At 42.9% G+C, this 18,749-nt stretch overlaps 2 protein-coding genes across 2 annotated transcripts in view; one reads left to right on the top strand and one right to left on the bottom strand.

Moving 5' to 3' along the window:
• Positions 1–18,749, top strand: part of npat (nuclear protein, ataxia-telangiectasia locus) — a 231,620-nt gene that overhangs the window by 164,215 nt on the left and 48,656 nt on the right. The window lies entirely within an intron of this gene.
• atm (ATM serine/threonine kinase) overlaps positions 1–18,749 on the bottom strand; it is a 44,499-nt gene that overhangs the window by 13,135 nt on the left and 12,615 nt on the right. Inside the window, 31 exon segments of the mRNA XM_083773965.1 lie at positions 390–509; positions 1,074–1,229; positions 1,903–2,137; positions 2,805–2,924; positions 3,029–3,133; positions 3,745–3,893; positions 4,398–4,500; positions 4,711–4,799; positions 5,468–5,576; positions 5,672–5,830; positions 5,983–6,091; positions 6,941–7,118; positions 7,608–7,784; positions 8,529–8,670; positions 8,828–8,999; positions 9,321–9,416; positions 9,732–9,864; positions 11,706–11,864; positions 12,294–12,468; positions 13,407–13,606; positions 13,820–13,946; positions 14,277–14,392; positions 14,722–14,965; positions 15,109–15,284; positions 15,367–15,540; positions 16,148–16,265; positions 16,823–16,953; positions 17,058–17,130; positions 17,709–17,864; positions 18,057–18,136; positions 18,483–18,676. Of these exon segments, the coding sequence (XP_083630091.1) occupies positions 390–509; positions 1,074–1,229; positions 1,903–2,137; positions 2,805–2,924; positions 3,029–3,133; positions 3,745–3,893; positions 4,398–4,500; positions 4,711–4,799; positions 5,468–5,576; positions 5,672–5,830; positions 5,983–6,091; positions 6,941–7,118; positions 7,608–7,784; positions 8,529–8,670; positions 8,828–8,999; positions 9,321–9,416; positions 9,732–9,864; positions 11,706–11,864; positions 12,294–12,468; positions 13,407–13,606; positions 13,820–13,946; positions 14,277–14,392; positions 14,722–14,965; positions 15,109–15,284; positions 15,367–15,540; positions 16,148–16,265; positions 16,823–16,953; positions 17,058–17,130; positions 17,709–17,864; positions 18,057–18,136; positions 18,483–18,676 (4,475 nt within the window).

Raw genomic sequence — 18,749 nt, forward strand, 5'->3', positions numbered from 1 at the left:
CTAGTTGCCTACCCTCTCCAGGTAGAGTTTCAGGCCTAGTTGCCTACCCTCTCCAGGTAGAGTTTCAGGCCTAGTTGCCTATCCTCTCCAGGTAGAGTTTCAGGCCTAGTTGCCTACCCTCTCCAGGTAGTTTCAGGCCTAGTTGCCTACCCTCTCCAGGTAGTTTCAGGCCTAGTTGCCTACCCTCTCCAGGTAGTTTCAGGCCTAGTTGCCTACCCTCTCCAGGTAGTTTCAGGCCTAGTTGCCTACCCTCTCCAGGTAGAGTTTCAGGCCTAGTTGCCTACCCTCTCCAGGTAGAGTTTCAGGCCTAGTTGCCTACCCTCTCCAGGTAATGTTTCAGGCCTAGTTGCCTACCCTCTCCAGGTATAGTACCAGCCCTAGTTACCTACCCTCTCCAGGTATTTCTCCAGGATGACTCCAGGGCTCTCCAGACAGGTCTCAGCCAGCCAGTTCCCACACAGCCTCAGACACTCTGTGTAGACTGGAGCCACGGCAGGGTTGAAGTCCACCTGGCAGAGCATGCCAAAAAAACATTAAAAACATTACCATGACAACTAGAGCTCAATAACATGTAGTCATAGAATGTTTTTGGTTATTCATGCACTTCAGTCTTTCACTAGTAAGACAAGCCTGTGCCTCCACTGGTTTCAGTGTTGATGTAGATATTGCTTAATCAAATTGAATCTCATATTTTGTCTAAATTTGTGAGGCATTCGTGTCTGCGCACCACCGGAGGTTATGGGTTCGAATCCACCGTGGCTCATCCGTTTTTACGAGGAGGGATGCCGGGTGAGGAGGGCGACACTTGTGTATGCTATTCTTCCGGGCTGATGGCGGCACCCGTCAGCAGGGAGTGTTGCACGGGAGGAGTAGGACAAAGCCTTCACACAAATGTTGTGGCCATAAAAGTAGTACAGTAAGTCAGAGAGGCTTATTGTTGGTATCAGCAAGAATACCAGAGCCTGTCCCTGTTTGGCAGTGCGCTAGAGCCCCGGGAGATGGATTGCTGAGGTGGAGCACCTACCATCAGCTCCCAGTACAAAACTATTAAATGCATGTGAGCATGTCTGTACCTGCTCCTCCAGGGAGTGTATCATCTGTCTCAGTAAGCCCAGGGCCAGACCCTGCTCTCCCTTCGCCCAGAACACCTGAGCTTCCTCCAGCTGCCATGAAGACGAGGAGTCTCCAGCCTCTTGCTGCTTCATCTGGAACACAGCTCGCTCTGCCAGCTGAGGAACACAGGACACCACACACAGAAGACGGGGACAATACACAATCAAGGTTTTGTTTTGTTACATTGTCATTGATCCATGTGTAGAAACAACTATCCATGCATTTAAACGGTTATCCCTAGAACACTGAACTTAACTTTTGTCAAACCATCACTAAACCTGGGTATATTTTACCTGATGCATATATTTCTCATCAAAATATATTGAAGTACAGCAATACATAGCAACTTTAAGTACTCTAATATTTCATCCCGACTTTTCACAAAAAAACATAAAAAAATAGATATCATGGGGGGCAACTATCAAAATGGGTGAAAAATGTGTATTATTCAACAACAAAAAAATGAATGGAGCTGGGAACTTCTCCTTGGTCCACTCATTCCTGGGACATGTGAGAATGGTCCAGTGAGAAAAACAAACAAAAAAAGCCCATTGTGGGTATGGTATTTTTCTCTATCACTCTATCACTAAACGTGGGTGAAATTCACCCAAACAACTACCTTCTGTGATGTCACTGAGCATCATGAAGGTACTGAAAGACCCACCGACCTTAGACATCAGCAACATTATGAAAATTACAAAAATATAATTGGCCATATCCATATCAATGTGGGGGTCTTTGACATGAAAACGTTTAACCACTGTTGTGTTCCCACACTCCTACACCTACCTGTGTATTCCCAGCGTTGCGAGCCACCCGGCAGAGCTCCATAAGGTGGTCAGTGAGCAGAGAGCTGAGGTACTTCTTGGCGTCGGGGTTTGTCACCCTGGACATGAGGGTTTGCTGCGCCACAGAGCGCACAGCCAGAATGGGCTCCACCAGAGCAAAATCACTGTCGGCCAGCAGCTGGGAGTGCTGCTGCCACTGTCTGCACACATCCCTCGCAGTGACATCTGAGAGCGCTCTGCCATATCAAATACAAACATTTGAAAATGTATAGTTACAGCCACAGGCAGCAGTTCAAACACAAATGACAATGGAATGAGTTGAATTAGTGAACATGATGGAAAACACAATTTACTTAAATATGAAATAATCCTCACTGAAAGTGTTACAAGGCCAGAGCATTCTGGATTCTAGCTGATATGGGGAAACTTCTAATATATGTTATATTAATGTATATTATATACATTTCTTATACTCGACTAAACTGAACAGAACAGCAAAACTGCTCATGAATTCTCCTGTGGATTCGTTCCTCTGTGAATTTGCACTTTTTCTTAATTAGAAAAAATAAAGGGAAGCTCCGCACACTCAGATCTGCGCACAATCAATGTATTTATTTAGCAAGCTAAATCTTCAGGCAGATCTTGCCTGAAGAAGGTCAGTAGACCGAAAGCTTGCTAAATAAATACATTGATTGTGCGCAGATCTGAGTGTGCGGAGCTTCCCTTAATTTTTTCTCATGTTCCCTTTGTGGCTCCAGCACCTCTCTTAAGTCTTTCCAGCGGATGAGCGGTGGTTCTTTCTCCATTTTTGTCTCACTTTTTCTTAATTAAAATGTACTTAAGAGCATTTAGTATGGAAAATGAGGATACAATGAACACAATATATTTAATCTAGATCATCACCTGGAGAAGAGCTGCCTGACACTTTCCAGTTCTCTGATGCTCTGCAGGTTCCTCAAAGCAGGGTAGAGAGAAGACACAGCCTCCAGACTGCCTCTGCACAGCTCCTCCACCTCAGCACCCCTAAACACACACACACACACACACACAAACACACCGTCAAATAATGTAGGGGAATGGGTGCATGATTTTTTAATTTTCTCACTGTGCCATTATGTTCGTCATACCTGGCATATTTCAAAGTTTGATCAAACATGGAGAATTCTTTGTCCCTCAAAGCCTGCAGGGCACAGAACACTGATTCGTTGAAGCCGGGGTTGGATTTCTCACTCCTAGCGAAAAACAAAAACAAAATGTAAGGGGGAGAGAATTAAATCAAAAGCATTGGTGCTAAGAGAGCCACACATTCACTTTAATATTATATCTCTTGATTCTCTTCTCAGTTCAGAAAGCATCAATGCTCGTCTATCTATGGAAATATGTTAGTATGGTGTGTGTGAAGCATATCAAACCAACATGTGTCCCTTGTGAACCAGCATAAAGGCAGAGACACCAAATACAACCACCACAGTGGTGTGCTGCTTATACTGTATTAACACACTACCATACAGCTTGGCCAAAACAAAATGTATTCACTTTTTATTCATTGGATTAGATTAGTTTACATGTCCTTTATTATCCACAAGCGGTAACTCATTTTGCTCAGGTCAATGCATACATTCAAGACAAGACAATAATATCAGTCCAACTCAGACAATTACAAACAAAACAGCAGCACACACATCACTATAAAGCTCCTAAACAACAAGCCATACATTCCTGGACCCCCCCTTTTTTCTTCCTTGTAGTCCCAAATACCCCACATTGGCCTACATCAAACACACTAAAGAGAGATGATTCATGGACAGAGCTAAATTCTGGAAAAACTGTGAAAGTGCCTGACCTTTCTGACAGGTCACAGTCCCACTGGGTGTTCCTCCAGGCAGCCTGGAAGCGCAGCTCCCTTAGCTCAGGCCCCCACTCCACCCCCTCGCTCTCCAGACCCCTCAGGTAGGTGGTCAGGATGCTGCTCAGACCAAAGTTCCGCAGGCCCTGATTGCCCCATGGAGGAGTGATAAAACATCAGCAATGTGTCCCAGCCTGTGGGCCGCGGGGCCCACTAGACTGTGGGCCATCAAGATGTTTGTAAAATGGGCTCCAGAATAAAGGTTTTATTCATAATAAGGCATGAATATATAAAACATTTATCATACAAATAAATTAAAAAACATAAAAAGACCTTCAAGTATACTACATCATAGTTCCATTGATAGCCGGAAACACAATCACATCATCGATCATTAAAATAAACATGCTCTGAAAATTTGCCTAACGACTTAACGTGATCAGATGGGTGGGCTGTGAACATTTCCACATTTTCAAGTAAGCCCAGATCCAGAAGAAGTTGGGAACACAGGAATAATACAACATTTATAATGTGTTGTCAATTCCATATGTGAATGTTTTTTTATTCTTTTTTTTTAACGACAGTTTCACAATCAAAAACCAAATACAGGATGTGTAACTGTCTTAACAACTAAGCACAAAGTGCCTTACCTCCGCTATTCCCACATGTCTGGTGACCTCAGGCAACGTACAGTGAAGGTCATATGAGGTCAGGGCTTTCCCCCACATTGCCTCATGCTCATATGTTCGGATCCTACAAATTATACACAGAATAATCAATAATTACGAATAATAGAATCATGGCTTAATTATTAATTAACCTATATCAGTTCCATTTGTACACTGTGATCTGTGGCCTAGTAGTGCATATTAAACTAAGGCCTTTACATTAAACGGAGAGAGCCTCATTGTGCCACTCAGGATACATAAAACTCCACATCAGAATGTACAGTATCTACCTCACCTGGTTATAGGACTGGTCAGCTTCTCTCCTCCACATCCATACAGGCTGTCAGGTTCTCCAATACTCCGATACACCTCAATTAGCAGCTCCTGAAAATTATTAATTGAATACTTTATTAGTCAGAAATGGAAACTCTTTTCTAGCTGGCAACCATTCATTACCTACTTTGAGAATCTGAGGGTACTTCCGACAGACTAATTGAACCAATACTGTGTGTTTTTTGCTTCCTCATAACAATAAAACTGTGTATAGAGGGTGCTGTATGACAACGTTCCGATTCAACACAATATTTTCCAACATAACTTGTAACTCTTTTGAACTATAATAACCCAACTCATAATTGTATTTATTTTGTTTTATTTTTTGTTATTTATATTGTTTTTGTTAACTGTGCTTAAATTATTATTTTTGTTTCCTACTGTTCATATTATATGTCAAATATACATGGTTGTTTTTGTATGTCTGTACTCAATTGTTATTGTTATTTTTTATATTGTTTAATGATGACGATAACTGTGGGGGGAGGGATGGGGTGAGGGAGAAAAAAATGGTATGTTCAAACTGTACTACATTGTTGAAACCTACTACCAATAAACATATTAAAAAAATAAAATAAAATAAAATGGAAACAGCACATGCGGTCTACAATTCAAAGAGTAGCACATCTACCTTTGCAGGGTTTAGTGTCAAATTTGTGGACCATGGACATTTTCTGACACCACTTTGTAAAGCTTTTGAAAAGAGAAGGAAGATTGACCTGTAGACTGATGCCTGTGTCTTCAACACTCTTCTCTGAGAGTTTGGAGATGGCGATGTTCTGACTGTTCTCCTCGAAGTTGATCCTACGCGATATGCTGGACTTGGATCTGGGAAGTACAGGTATAAGTTACTTGGTTCATGATCAAGCATGGAAACAAGTTCCGGAAGGCCCAAATGTAAAAGCGTCAATATCAGTGCATACCTGCTCGTTTCCTCCATGGTATCCTTGATTTTGTCGACATAAATCTCAGAGTACAGCAGGGCGGTGAAGTGGGCGGAGCAGAACTGAGCAGCTCGAGCCACTTCCAGGTAATTTAGCTCCAGCCAGAAGTTAGCATGACACACCGTACCACAGTAGTCACTGTGGGATACAAACAGGGCAATCATCAAATCAAAAAGTAAATAAACACATTGTATTCAATTGGGGGAAAAAAGCAGAAAAAAAACACACTAGAATACATTGTTGAGTGTGGAAAATCTGAGACCTGAGCTACTGAGACCACAAAAACAGACCTGTCAGATGCTAGTGGCCTGTGTTGGCGTCTTAGGTAGTCAATGACGGACAGCATTGTACGTAGTGACACCTTGTCAAATGAACCCTGACTGGCAACGTCTGTCTCTCCTGTCAAGATATTACACAGGTTAATAATCACACAGTTTGCATGCACAAATGTCTTCTACTACCAATGACACCTACAGTAAGAGCATTAGATAAACGTTGATACAATTTCAGTCAGAATTGAATAAGTTAATGAATGGGACTGACAGGTTGTACAGTATCCAGACCATAGTCAGTTAACAATTGCTATTTATGCTTGTGTTTGTTTTGAACTGTGGTGGAATACCAGAATAATTGAATAATTGTGGTGGATTGTACAACATCAGGACGACTTAAAATAAAATAATAATAAGATAGCAGGGCTGCCTGGATACATTTGGTGAAAAAAGTGGCATTGGTTAGGACAAAATCAATAGAAACAACGAAAAGTAAAACAAGGTACGGTATGCGCATGACATCATCATCATACCCGGAAGTTGTCAAAAAACTACTTTCTGGCCTTGACAGCCCATACATCCAAAAAGAAAAGTCATATCTGATTGCATTAAATGACGTTAAACTCACTTCGCCACTCGATTTGCCATACCGTTGATGCATGCGCATACCCTCGATACCGGTAATACCTGTGTTACAGCCCTGGTAGCCCTGGTTGATAAACACTTCAGTATAACCCATTTTGGGCAGGAATCCCTTTTGGTGTTTTAAACATGTTATAATGTTGACCTACAAGCTCATAGCGCGCCACCAAGTGGCACACTACGAGCTTGTAGGTCTGCTATTTATTTTTAATCGAAGAACGACTGACATAGAAACATAGCTTTTTCAGAAAACTGTCAGCATGTAGAAGACATTTTTAGAATCTGATCTCAGGTCAGAATGGGTTTGAATGTGTGACCCAAGGCTGATACAGACCAGATTCAGTGATGAGTGGCGTGGTGGAGCGGCTGCAGGTCTGGGCGCTCCGCGAGTAGAAGGCGAAGCATTCCTGGATGTGTGTAGACAGAAGCTCTCTCCACGTGCCGTCAGAGTCTCCCAGCAGGATGGAGTGAATGATGAGAGGCAGAACCTTCTGGCAGAAGTCTGCTCTCACCTGGGAGACGCACACACAGGGATTCAGTGGGACTTGGTCAACTGCACCGAATTAGCTACATCAGTAGCTTGTGATAAAAAGAGACCTCAATTAGAGTTTGAAGTTTGTTATAATTATAGCTGTTTAACAGCGAATAATAATACAATGGTATCCCAGGCTTATTTTAAGGCAATACTACGGCAAATACATTTTTTTTTCCTTTTCATTCTTTTCTTGCTCTCTGAGAATTAAACAATTATTCTAACAGTCCAGTTTAATGCAATCTGATATTTAAATGATCTGGTATTCCATTAGATTTTGTATTTATTTATTATACAAGTAAAAAATAAACAAACTCATTTTAGAGCAAAATCTAGCTTAAATCTTTATTGGGTGTGGGGGCAGTGTAAGGGCCCTGGATATTGTATAGAAAGGAGAGCACTGAAACCGAAAAAAGGTTGGAAACCACTATTCTAGCATAGGAACCACACTCCAAATCTATGTACTTACCACACACAGAGGTCGTGACAGAAGCAGAGCCTCACTCTTGACCCCCCCACTGTCCAGCAGGGCAGTACAGAGGCTCTTCAGCCAGGCCTTGTGGTTCCCTGCCTGAGGAAGCCACAACTCCCGGCTGGCCAGCCGCTCCCTGTCTTCGGAGTTCACCTCCACATTCACACTGGCCACCTGAAGGGGCAATACAAGGGGTCAGTGATGCCACATCAATGTATTAACTTCCAGTTCACATCCATATTAACGTAGATCTGCAACTATGGATTATTTACTTATTATTCTATCAATCCACTTATTCGAATAATTGAAAAGCAAGTTTGTTTTATATTTTATATCAACAAATCAATGCCTAAAATGTATACAGATTAGCCCGATTAAACAATCAATGGTTAAACAGACTAATCTTCCTTAACACGTCGGGACCGTATGACAGCTATACTCCTGAGTAATTAATTCTGCGCCATGACGAGCAGGCTCGTCTTAATGAGTTTAATATCACTAGAACATTGCCTCGCTGCGTTTCTTTTTTTTTAAGCGCTCCGGTTGCTATGCACCGTTGCTAGGGCTCCGCCCGCACCGTTTGTTTTCACTCAACCACAATGGCTTCTGTTTTAGGCTGCGCCTTTGCAGGATTTCTTCTCGGAAACTAAAGCGCTATCCGTGGTGTTGAACAGATGTGCGATGTTCGGAGGTCGGAACATTGGCGTTTTCTAGAGCAAGTATGGACCTCATTTTAGATTGGTAGCAGTGACGCTATGCTTTAGCATCTAAGATGGAAGCCAAATACAGAGCACATCATAGTGGAATGGTCAGAAATCCCCAGCACTGAAGCGCCATACCACCTTCGTCCAGCAGGCGGCACTCAATGTATGAAGGGGAATACCGCAAATGTTCAACATGTGCGCGTGCAAGACCTACCTTTTTCTTGGAGGTTCTGAAGGGGTTGAGGTATACCAACATGGGATCTCCATTGTTTTTATGTTGCTCCCAGAAGTCTGCTCCAGACTGAGAATTGAGGATGTGCTGTACACACTGGGCTGCAGCCTGCCTCACCTCAATGCTACATGAGATGACATAAAGTATATTAGATACTGTAGATAAGATAGATTACATTTAGTAGATAAAAATAGATTTAATACTGTAGATAAAATAGATTACACTGTAGGTAAGATAGTTTAGATGCTGTAGATGCACTAGATTAAATCCTGAAGGCCTACCTGTGGTGAGTGAGGGCATTGTTCATGCAGTTGAGGATGATGTAAAGGCTCTGAGCTTCAGTGGAGGAGAACAGAGAGACAGCCTTGGTGTAGAGAGGGTCTCTGGAATGGAGCATAGCGATGGTGGAGAAATCGATTGGGCCGAGCTCCCCCAGACAGCTACCTGCTGCCTCTGCAGGGGACATACAGTACACATACACAGGAATCAACTTCAATCCCCACCACATACTGTATTTGTACAGCGACTATCCAAGCCCCGCAGTAGCCGTTGAGAGAGATATACATATTTTTTTGAATTACTAACTTGTGCGCTCAAGTTAATAATTAATAATTATTTTTTTCCCTCTCAATGGCCACTCTGGGGCTCCGTAAAAATGCATATGCACACACTTGTATGTACGGTGGAACAGATTTCAGATAAAGAATAAAAATAAACTAATACAAGATTTATTGTAATTATTTGACTTAGGATGCGGCATAGAAAAGTGTTTACCGAGGATGTCACTTCCTCCCGGGTGATTGGCTGCTAGCTTACAGAGCTGCAGCAGATTGAGCACCAGCTTCACCAGTACACTCTCAGACGGGTCTTCTGTGAGACGGAGGTGGAAAGAGACATTTTATACACAGGAACCAAGGAGTGAAGATTCATCAGTGATCTCACAACCCATGTAGCACGGTGTAGCAAAAGTGCTTCAGACGGTGTGCAGACTTACTGTACCTCTTACGGTAACGGGGTAAGGGCCTTAGGACCCAATTTTTTTAATTATGAAAAATATTATAAAACAGTTCAAATCTACAAGCTCACAACGTGTGGATGTAGATTAGCTATTTTTATTTTCTTCTTGGTTTCACTGAAACCATTTAATAAGCGGTTTGCAGAAGCACATGGACACTCCTGTCCTACCGTGACAGTCTTTGAGCAGCCCTCTGATCTGTCCCTTGTGGGCATGCAGCTGCCTGGTCAGCTCCTTCAGTCCCTCCAGTCTGGTGAGGGGCAGCGAGTCACAGGACGTCACTGACAGGAAGTGGTCAATCTCCTGTGTAGAGGATCGATCATCATGGAGACAGTTGATGAAAAACAATGATTTTTTCATTAGCAGAACAATGTGACTATCCATTATTTGTCACGTTTTTTTTATCGATTACTTTCCGATAAATCAAATAATTTGGAAGCGTTCTTTTTATCTATTATGTAACAATAAATATATTTTCCACGCTATCCCTATAATCCACAACGTGGCTGTGTCAATCATCTAATGTGATCCTGGGCTCTACACACCCTCCACCAACCTAGTCCCCATATATGGGGGACATGGGGAGAGCAACGGACTTGAACTCATGCTTCCTTCATGCCTGAGTGTCCAAGTTGCTCCTTTACACCTGACAGGGGGGAGTTTCCCTGGTTGGACGTAGCGTGTGGAAGGAACACGTTATTCCAACCAGTTCCTTTCCCCTCCATCAGGCGCCCCGGCTGGCCAGGGGGAGGCAGTTTAGTGACCAGGATTACTGCATGTTTTTTGTGAGGGTACCTACCCTAGGGGACACAGGGAGAACATGCAAACTCCACACAGAAAGGCCCTTTCGCCAACCCCGCCTTCGGGTATGGGCACTGATGACGCGGAGGAGGAAACACGCCGCCAGCACCCACAGCGTCCCGAGCGGGAATCGAACCCAGGACCTTCTAGCTGTGAGGCGACAGCACTACCAAATGTGCCACCGTGCCCCACTTTCTTAGTGTGATCAAAGTTTAGGTCTGTCCCTGTGTCAAGGTCTCAAAGATGGCAGTTTAAAAAAATGAGTAATATATAGTATTAGTATATATAATTATATATATATATATATATTAATGCTGGGCCGTTATCGGCGTTAACGTGCTGCGTTAACGCGAGAATATTATCGCGCGTCAAAAACATTATCGCCATTAATCTATTCTCAAAGTTGGGTCTGGGAGCTGGGTCTGCATTGACTGCATAAAGCGAGCAAACTAGGAATTTCACTTTGATAGTTTTACCTGGCGGAATTACTCTGTGGGAGGGAGAAGTCCTAACCTAACAGGGACAAGGTGAAATAAATTACTCTGAGAGCGGGGCGGTAACAAATCCTAACCTAACCGGACACGGGTGAAATTAATGAACAGTGCGGCGTGCCACATCAAACGTCAGCATGCAGGACTCTGTGAACCCGGGTTTGCTTCAGGGGAAATTTCTTTACAAGAAGCTTCCCAATGGAAACCTCGACAAGAACAAGGTGGTTTGCACCCTGTGCAAAGCAGAAATGGCTTACTGTAGGAGTTCTTCAAGTCTGAAGTATCACCTAACGCACAAGCATCCCTTTGCGTTGGTTGATGATAGCGAAGCTGCCGGCGGGCCAAGCACTAATATGGTTCCGGGGAAAAGTGTTCGTCAAACTACAATGTTGGAGTGCAACCGTGGCAAGCCCATCAGCCCAACTCTATCAGCCAAGCTAACTAACCTCCTAGCTCAGTGGATTGCCATCAACTGCCGGCCTATCAGTGCATTGAAAATATGTGTGTGCTACCTAATAATAATATTAGGTACCACACACATATTTTCAATGCTTTCGGCAGAGTTCAAATGAGCCATTTTAATCTAGATTAATCTAGATTAACTCCAGAATTGCAGTGAGATTAATCTAGATTAAAAAAAAAAATCTATGCCCACCACTAATATATATATTTATATATATATCACACACTACTACTACTATATATTACTCTTTTTTTCCTTTTTTTAATAATCGACTAAACTTCAATTAACTTTGACAGCCCTACATGTGACTGAGGAGTGCCAGCAACAGAATGTAAAGTGAGTATGTACAGTATGCTATGTGTGCCTATTAGCTGGTCTGTTTCCATTACCTGTTGCAGAGTGAAGGTCCCAGAGCTGTATTTCAGCTTGTGCTGTACAGCATGCAGGTCTTTGAACTCAGGCCTGTCAGGGAAGGGCTGCAGCCTGCAGATGGCTCTCTTCAACTTCTCCTGGTTCTCTATCACCAGGAACTGCAGCAAGCCCAGCACCTGAATGGTCCATGGAAGAATCCATCATGAATGGCAAACTTAAACATACCGCTAGTGTTAGATGTATATATATATTGGTGGATGCTGTTAGTGACTACACCCTCGTATCACACTAACTTGCTTTGGTAACTAACAAACATAACAGGCTGAAATCGGTTTATCTGAAAGAAAACCCACTGACAGGCTGTAGAATAACCCTTTGTCTAAATTGAAGGCTTTATATGTGATTAGTAGTGTATAGACTGGAGTCTGGATAGATGGAATCAGAAAATGGCCACCACTGCTAAGTAAATCCCCCCCCCCCCCCCCTTCTGTTTCTTTTACAAATTGAAACCTGGACTGCAAGAAATCCACAACCATGACACTGAAATGTAATGTAATGTAAAGCCAAAGTAATGTGTGTTGTTGTATATGGAGCCCAGTGTTTACCTGCTGCGAGATGGCAGGCCGGCTGGTCACCTGCGCAGTGAGAGTTCCCACAATGACCTGCAAGTGGCTGTCTAGAGCATCACCACAGTACTGGAGGGCTGCCCGACACACCTCAACCAGCAGGTCACAGCAGAGAGACAGGCTACGGCCAGACACCTCTTCACACGGGCCTGGTCTGGTGGAACGTTCAAGCAAACGCACACATATTTAACATTTCAGTTTCACAAAATGGTTACTTCAGGGGGCTGCGACATCCATTGGCTGAGCACGGAATGTGATGTATGATGATAAGTGCCCCTCAGTTCACACGCGTGTGATTTATTTTTAAACCTAGCATCCATATTCTTAGGAGAACTTTAGCCAAGAATAACAGATCTACAAGCTCACAACGCCTCAAGGCATTGTGAGTTTGTAGATACTTTCAGCAAAGAGGTTTGGTGTTCAAATCGACGTTTTAAGTGGTTAAATATCTGACAATATACATAAATCTCATTCACTGCCAGATTTATTTCGTTATATGTTACCTTTTCAAGACAAACATAAACAAGGCGTTTAGCGGTTTAAAAAAATGATCACACCCCGGTCCATCATCGTCACGGACACATGTGCTGTGTTCACGGGGAGAAAGATATTCCGTTTGGAACTTTGGAGCTTGCGTTCTAAAGTTAGTTGGCCTATCAGAACACGCTGTCATGACATGACACAAACACTCTGGGTCAGGGGCTCCGTTCAGAATTAAACCCTCCATACTAAACATTTATGCACTTTTGTTAAAAGTTTGGTTAAAAAACATCCACCAGAGTAACACTATATAGGAATAAAAATCCAATTATGTGTATTGTATATTGTCTCTGTTGGGTGGGAAACCTCAAATGTCAATAACTGTTACTTTTCAGGATTCCAATTCAAAAGTAGCAAAAGCAGCAGATCTACAAGCTCAAAACGCCTCAAGCTTGGGGCTCTGCTACTTTTGTGATGCTGTAGTATGATCAGGTAGGGCGTTAATTTATGAAAAAACAGAAAAAGTTATGAGAATATGGAGGAGAGGTTTCTGCCCAGCAGCAGCTATACGTGCACCTGTGTGTGTGGCGTGCATGCTTGTGCCAAGCCAACCTGCTGTTGATGTGGTGTATCAGAGTGTAGATGATGTCTCTGAGGACAAAGGCCCAAGCTCCGCCCAGGCCGTCTTTCACCTCACTGAGCAACAGGCTGACGAACAGGTGGTACATCATCAGAATGCGGTGGCGTTCGTAGCCGTTGGCCGTCTCAGATGCCTTCTCACACACGGCCAGCAGAATCCTCTGGATGGAAATCTGCAACGTCACCATTGTCGCAGCAACGACCACCACCACCATAACAAGACAACACAGAGAGAGTGAACAAAAGTTAAGTAACACATAAAGTACCATATAGTGTACTCCCACCTCTGAGAGAAACTTTTATAATCGTATTGCACACAAACACTGTCTGACAATATCACTTGCCGTTGCTGTAAATCGTGTTGTACTTATCACTGTGCATCTTACCGGGGTCTTGGACAGAATGGCTACTATTGACTTGTGGTTGGCACTGTGACACTTGCTGAGGTAGTCCAAGGTGGCCTTGATGACGTAGGAGCTGAAGAATGGAGGGTTTGGTGCAGGGTCCAGTTCTCTATGGGGAGGTAACCAATTGAGTTAATTCTGCAGATTCTCTCTAAAAAGATTAGATTGGTTGTTTTAAATCCCAATGTTTGATGAACCATTGTAAAGCGCTTTGAGCACTTGGAAAAGCGCTATAAAATGCCATTCATTAAATCACGTTGGGGGCTATTTAGAAATCAGAATAATATAAATAATACAAAAAGGGGGTAACATTATTTGTCACTTTCAGACACTAACTTGTCATTTTTTTACATCACTACATAGTGTGACTTTGCCTTGTGTGTTTTGATGACACATTTACAGACACTTTGACTGGATGAAGTGTTTTAGTTGCTCCTACCCTATGAAGCGCTTCAGGTCTCCTGTCTGCCCTTCAGTTCCTGGTCCTTCATACAGAGTCATCAGCAGTTCTACCACTATGTCTGCCAGGTTACTGTGGATCAAGCTGTCAATTTTCTGTGGACATAGAGTAATGTAATACGTAACATAACACAATGCAACGCAACAGAATTGGATAATACTTCGTTATATAACAAATGTGAGTGAATGTAGTTCTGCTTTTTTTTTGTTATCTTTAAAGTTCAAATACATTTTCGAACATTTTCCCCTAGAATACCCCAAAACGATCCTCAATACTTCAATAATAATATATGCACTCATGGAATAACTGGCATATGTTTTGATTCTACAGTATATAAACGTGGGTGGATGTAACACTGTAATTACACTGACCATCCACATTCCAACCATTTAAACCTTTCTAATAAATACTTTGAAGCTCTCACCTGTTTTCCCAGGCAGTTGCTGTCTTTCAGTAGGTCATAGACCTTGTGGGCCTTCTCTCTCTGCAGGGCCACCTGGGTGTCCTGGCCAGACAAGGCAAAGTATGGCAGAATGCTGACCATGATCTTAGGGAAGCAATCTGCCAGCAGCTCCCTCCAATCCTTCCCAAGTTGGCTACCGATAGACTTCACCTGCTCAAAGTCATCCAGGAAGACCAGGTGAGGGACCAGCACCTGGTAGGAGGAGCTAGAAGACAACGAAACAGGCTAGCATCCCATGTGATGACATAACACTGAGTAGTGTTCTATGAGTCTCTGAAATGCTGCTGAAGTTGTGCTGAAAGGTTTATTATACAGCAAAACTAATAATGAAATGACTTCTATCGACACCTGTAGAAATCGTTGAGTGTGTTGTGGTCGAGCAGGGTGTAAGGGAAGGACTCCAGAGTGTAGCGGTTGTCATTCTGTTTCTGTCCCAGCCACTCGGTCACCAGGTAGTACAAGTGTGAATTAACAAAACTCTTCACACTCCTGTAGCCCAGGGTTCTGCATACATTGCACAACACCTGAGGGGTGGACGATAGAAAAACAAACATGAAATTGCTTGTTCTAGTTCGTTTTAAAGAAGGTAGGTAATTAAGCCCATACCTTTTTAATGAGCTGTTCCTCTATATTGTTTTCTTTGTATGACTGGAAGAGGGCAAACAGAGACTGCTTCTCACAGACAGGACTGCAGCACAGGACCAGAGACACACTCTTCAACAGCGTGGCCTTGCGGTTGAAGGCCTCGTCTGAAGAAAGGTCCTCTGAAGCGCCGCTTTTCTTCTCACACACACACACACACACACACACACACACACACACGGTCGTTGTTAGCAAAATAAACTAGAATAAAAAACAGTACAGTAGTGACAAGTAAGACGCGCAAACGCGGGAAGCGAACGCAGCTCGTGTGTGTGTGTGTGTGTGTGTGTGTGTGTGTGTGTGTGTGTGTGTGTGCGCTACAGCTGCGCCCTGTGTGTGTGTGTGTGTGTGTGTGTGTGCTACAGCTGCGCCCTCTGGTGGCGGGCGGGTGGTGTAACAGCGGGACAGACACACACACAGACACACAGACACACAGACATTCAGCCCTTGCTGTCATAGTAAGTGGCTCACTGCGTTCGCAACTACTGTACTGTTTTTTATTCTAGTTTATTTTGCTAGCTTTAGTTATAATAATCATTTCTTCTTCGGTTTTCTACATGAATATGACCACATTATAACCATATAAAATGAAATGGGAGTAAATGCTGCAATTTGTAAAAATGGCAAAATATGACTCCTAGCGTCATTGAAGTGGGACTCATCTAAAAGACCATCCCTGCATCCCGGAACTCACACACACAGAAAGAGAGGAATATACAAACTGCAGGTGAAAATGTGAACTTACTGGGAACCTCATGCCCTCTTGTGCCTTCAGGTAGACATTCTCAAAGGCTGTCTGCTGCTGTTTCTGGGGGAGCATCCTAGTCTCCTTTGGGCTATCTGGTCTCATCTCCAGAAAGAGCCTTGACACAGGGACAATGAATGGTGATGTAGTAATAAGATATATATATAGGATTGCCTGGGCGTTGACCCCTCGTGATGACCTTGCCTCTAATGCAGTGGTTTTCAACTTTTTTCATATCAAGGACCATTATTCATTTGGCATTAGAGCCACGGACCACCATTTGATGAGATTTTGCCTCTCAGACCCAAGACATAGAATATTTTGTTGTCGTTCCATAGGAGAGACGACAGCCAGGCAAACATTGATCAAAATATCAATTCTTCTACAATCTCAATCTGTGTAGACTTCTTGTAAATGCAGATGTTTAAGAATAATGTAACTCTTGAGTGTAAAATTAAACCAAGGGGTCCATTTGGTTTCAATTTACACTCTCAGGAGTTAAAGATCTATCTGTCCATCTGGTTACCAACTCTCCATCATTTACCTGCGGACCACCTGGAAACCCCTTAAGGACCACTGGTTGGAAACCACTGCTCTAGTGTTAACCTTAGGCTAAAAACACTTATTTTATTTTTCTTATAGCTTTTTGTTATTTCATTTAGCATCGTTCACTACCTCTCCACAGACATGGCTGCCAACATGCGGACATGATGGTGAGAGTCTGAGAGGTGAGATGGGAGGATTACAGACACCGCAAGCTCCTCCTCACCCAGGTCTAAAACCGCCCACTTACAGCATGGATCAGCCTAAATGGAGGAAAACATGAAATCAGAAAATCAAAAATAAATTATACTACAGAAGAGCAAAACTCCTCCTCTATGCAGTGCCAAATTGTCTATTGAAATCTGACCTCTAGCAAGGCAACAAGACACTGCACCAATGCAGCTCTCACAGTGGGTGTGCTTTTCCTTTGTGCCAGGATGCTGCAACAGAGCAGAGACAAACGTATATTACATTAAATTTTTTGGCCTGGATGGCTGTCTGTCTATAGCACATCAATCATGGCTGTATATACTTTATCTATAAATTGATATACAGTATTGTGGCCATGTTATGAAGAATGGATTCATTGCATCTCTTCATAGAGCTATTAACAGACAACTGACATATTCATCATAATAGTGAAACTGTTCATGCTATTGCTATAAAAATATGTAAAATAAGTAAATGGTGAACATATAAAAAGGTTAAATAACATTCTTCAAATGTGCAAAAATAAATAATCATGATTACAATAGCTATACCAAACAGACACTTTATTATGTGAATGTTTAACTAATTTTTGGCGGGAACCCCTTTTGGTTAGCATTATGTTATGCTTTAGCTATTGAAAAATAGCAGATCTACAAGCTCATAGCGCGCCACCGAGTGGCACGCTACGAGCTTGTAGGTCTGCTATTTTTGAAAAATCAAAGAACCACTGACGTAGAAACATAGCTTTTTCAGAAAACTAAGAAGACATTTTAGAGCTCAGGTCAAAATTGGTTAACGTGCCACTGACCAGAAGCCCGAGACGACTTTGAGCAGTGCTCCGTGTACGTGTTTCATGTCCTCGGGCATGTGCCGGGTCTGTCCAAGGCTCCTTATGGCCGGTAACAACGCCAGCAGCACGGTGGCACACACCTCCCGGTCCTGGCGGTACAGCGAACACAGGTCCCTGCGGAAAAAAACATGCTCCAATTGGTCTTGAATCAATAACTGCTTTTTACATTCAAAAGGTCCTAATACATTACTGTAATTGTAATACAAAAAACATAGGACGTAGGATGTAGGATGTATATTAAAAGTTAAAACATGTATATATATCATAATCCATAGATATTAGTGTGTGAGGAAAATGCTTTCTTACGCCAGAGGTCTGAGCAGTGCATCGAAATCCTCTGGTGAGAGCGAGTCCTCCACAGGAAGCATCTTCAACAGGACAAGGTACTAGAAGAGGAAACAAGATCAATGTCCAGGATTCTACCTACCCGATTACAATGCTACCAACTGGAATTATAAATAGAAATTAAATAGAAAAATAATGGTATGCCTTTATTAATATGATGCGACTACGCACAAGAAATAAAAAAATAAAATACAGATTTCCCTGCCAGATGTCATGTTCTCATATACTATACCACTATCATCATCATCATTATCGTTCACTGTTCCACACCCATTTGTGCACAAAAACACAGCCCATCTACAAGCATGCAAAGTGAACTTACAGAACGTCTATTTCCGTTGTGCAACACTGTCACGCAACTATTAATCGGGCTTCAGCGCTGCTCACCATGTTGAGGTGCAGGGCCTTGCTGCAGTCCATGTGCTCCAGCAACAGCAGCAGCCTGCGGCGGACATCCTGTGGTTTAAACAGGAGGCTGTAGTTGGGCAGGACAGACGAGCACGTACACAGGAACTCCAGACTGGCAAGAAGTGCCAGGTCATGTTGGCCCAGAAACTCCTCCTCTAGAACACTTTTAGCACCTGAGAAAGGGCCAATCCAGGACATTCCATTATTCATCATTCAAAGTTAATTTACAATCAGGTGGGTATGTCT

This window comes from Protomyctophum parallelum (genome assembly GCF_964188405.1).
Source record: "Protomyctophum parallelum genome assembly, chromosome: 9".
In the NCBI taxonomy this organism is placed as follows: Eukaryota; Metazoa; Chordata; class Actinopteri; order Myctophiformes; family Myctophidae; genus Protomyctophum; species Protomyctophum parallelum.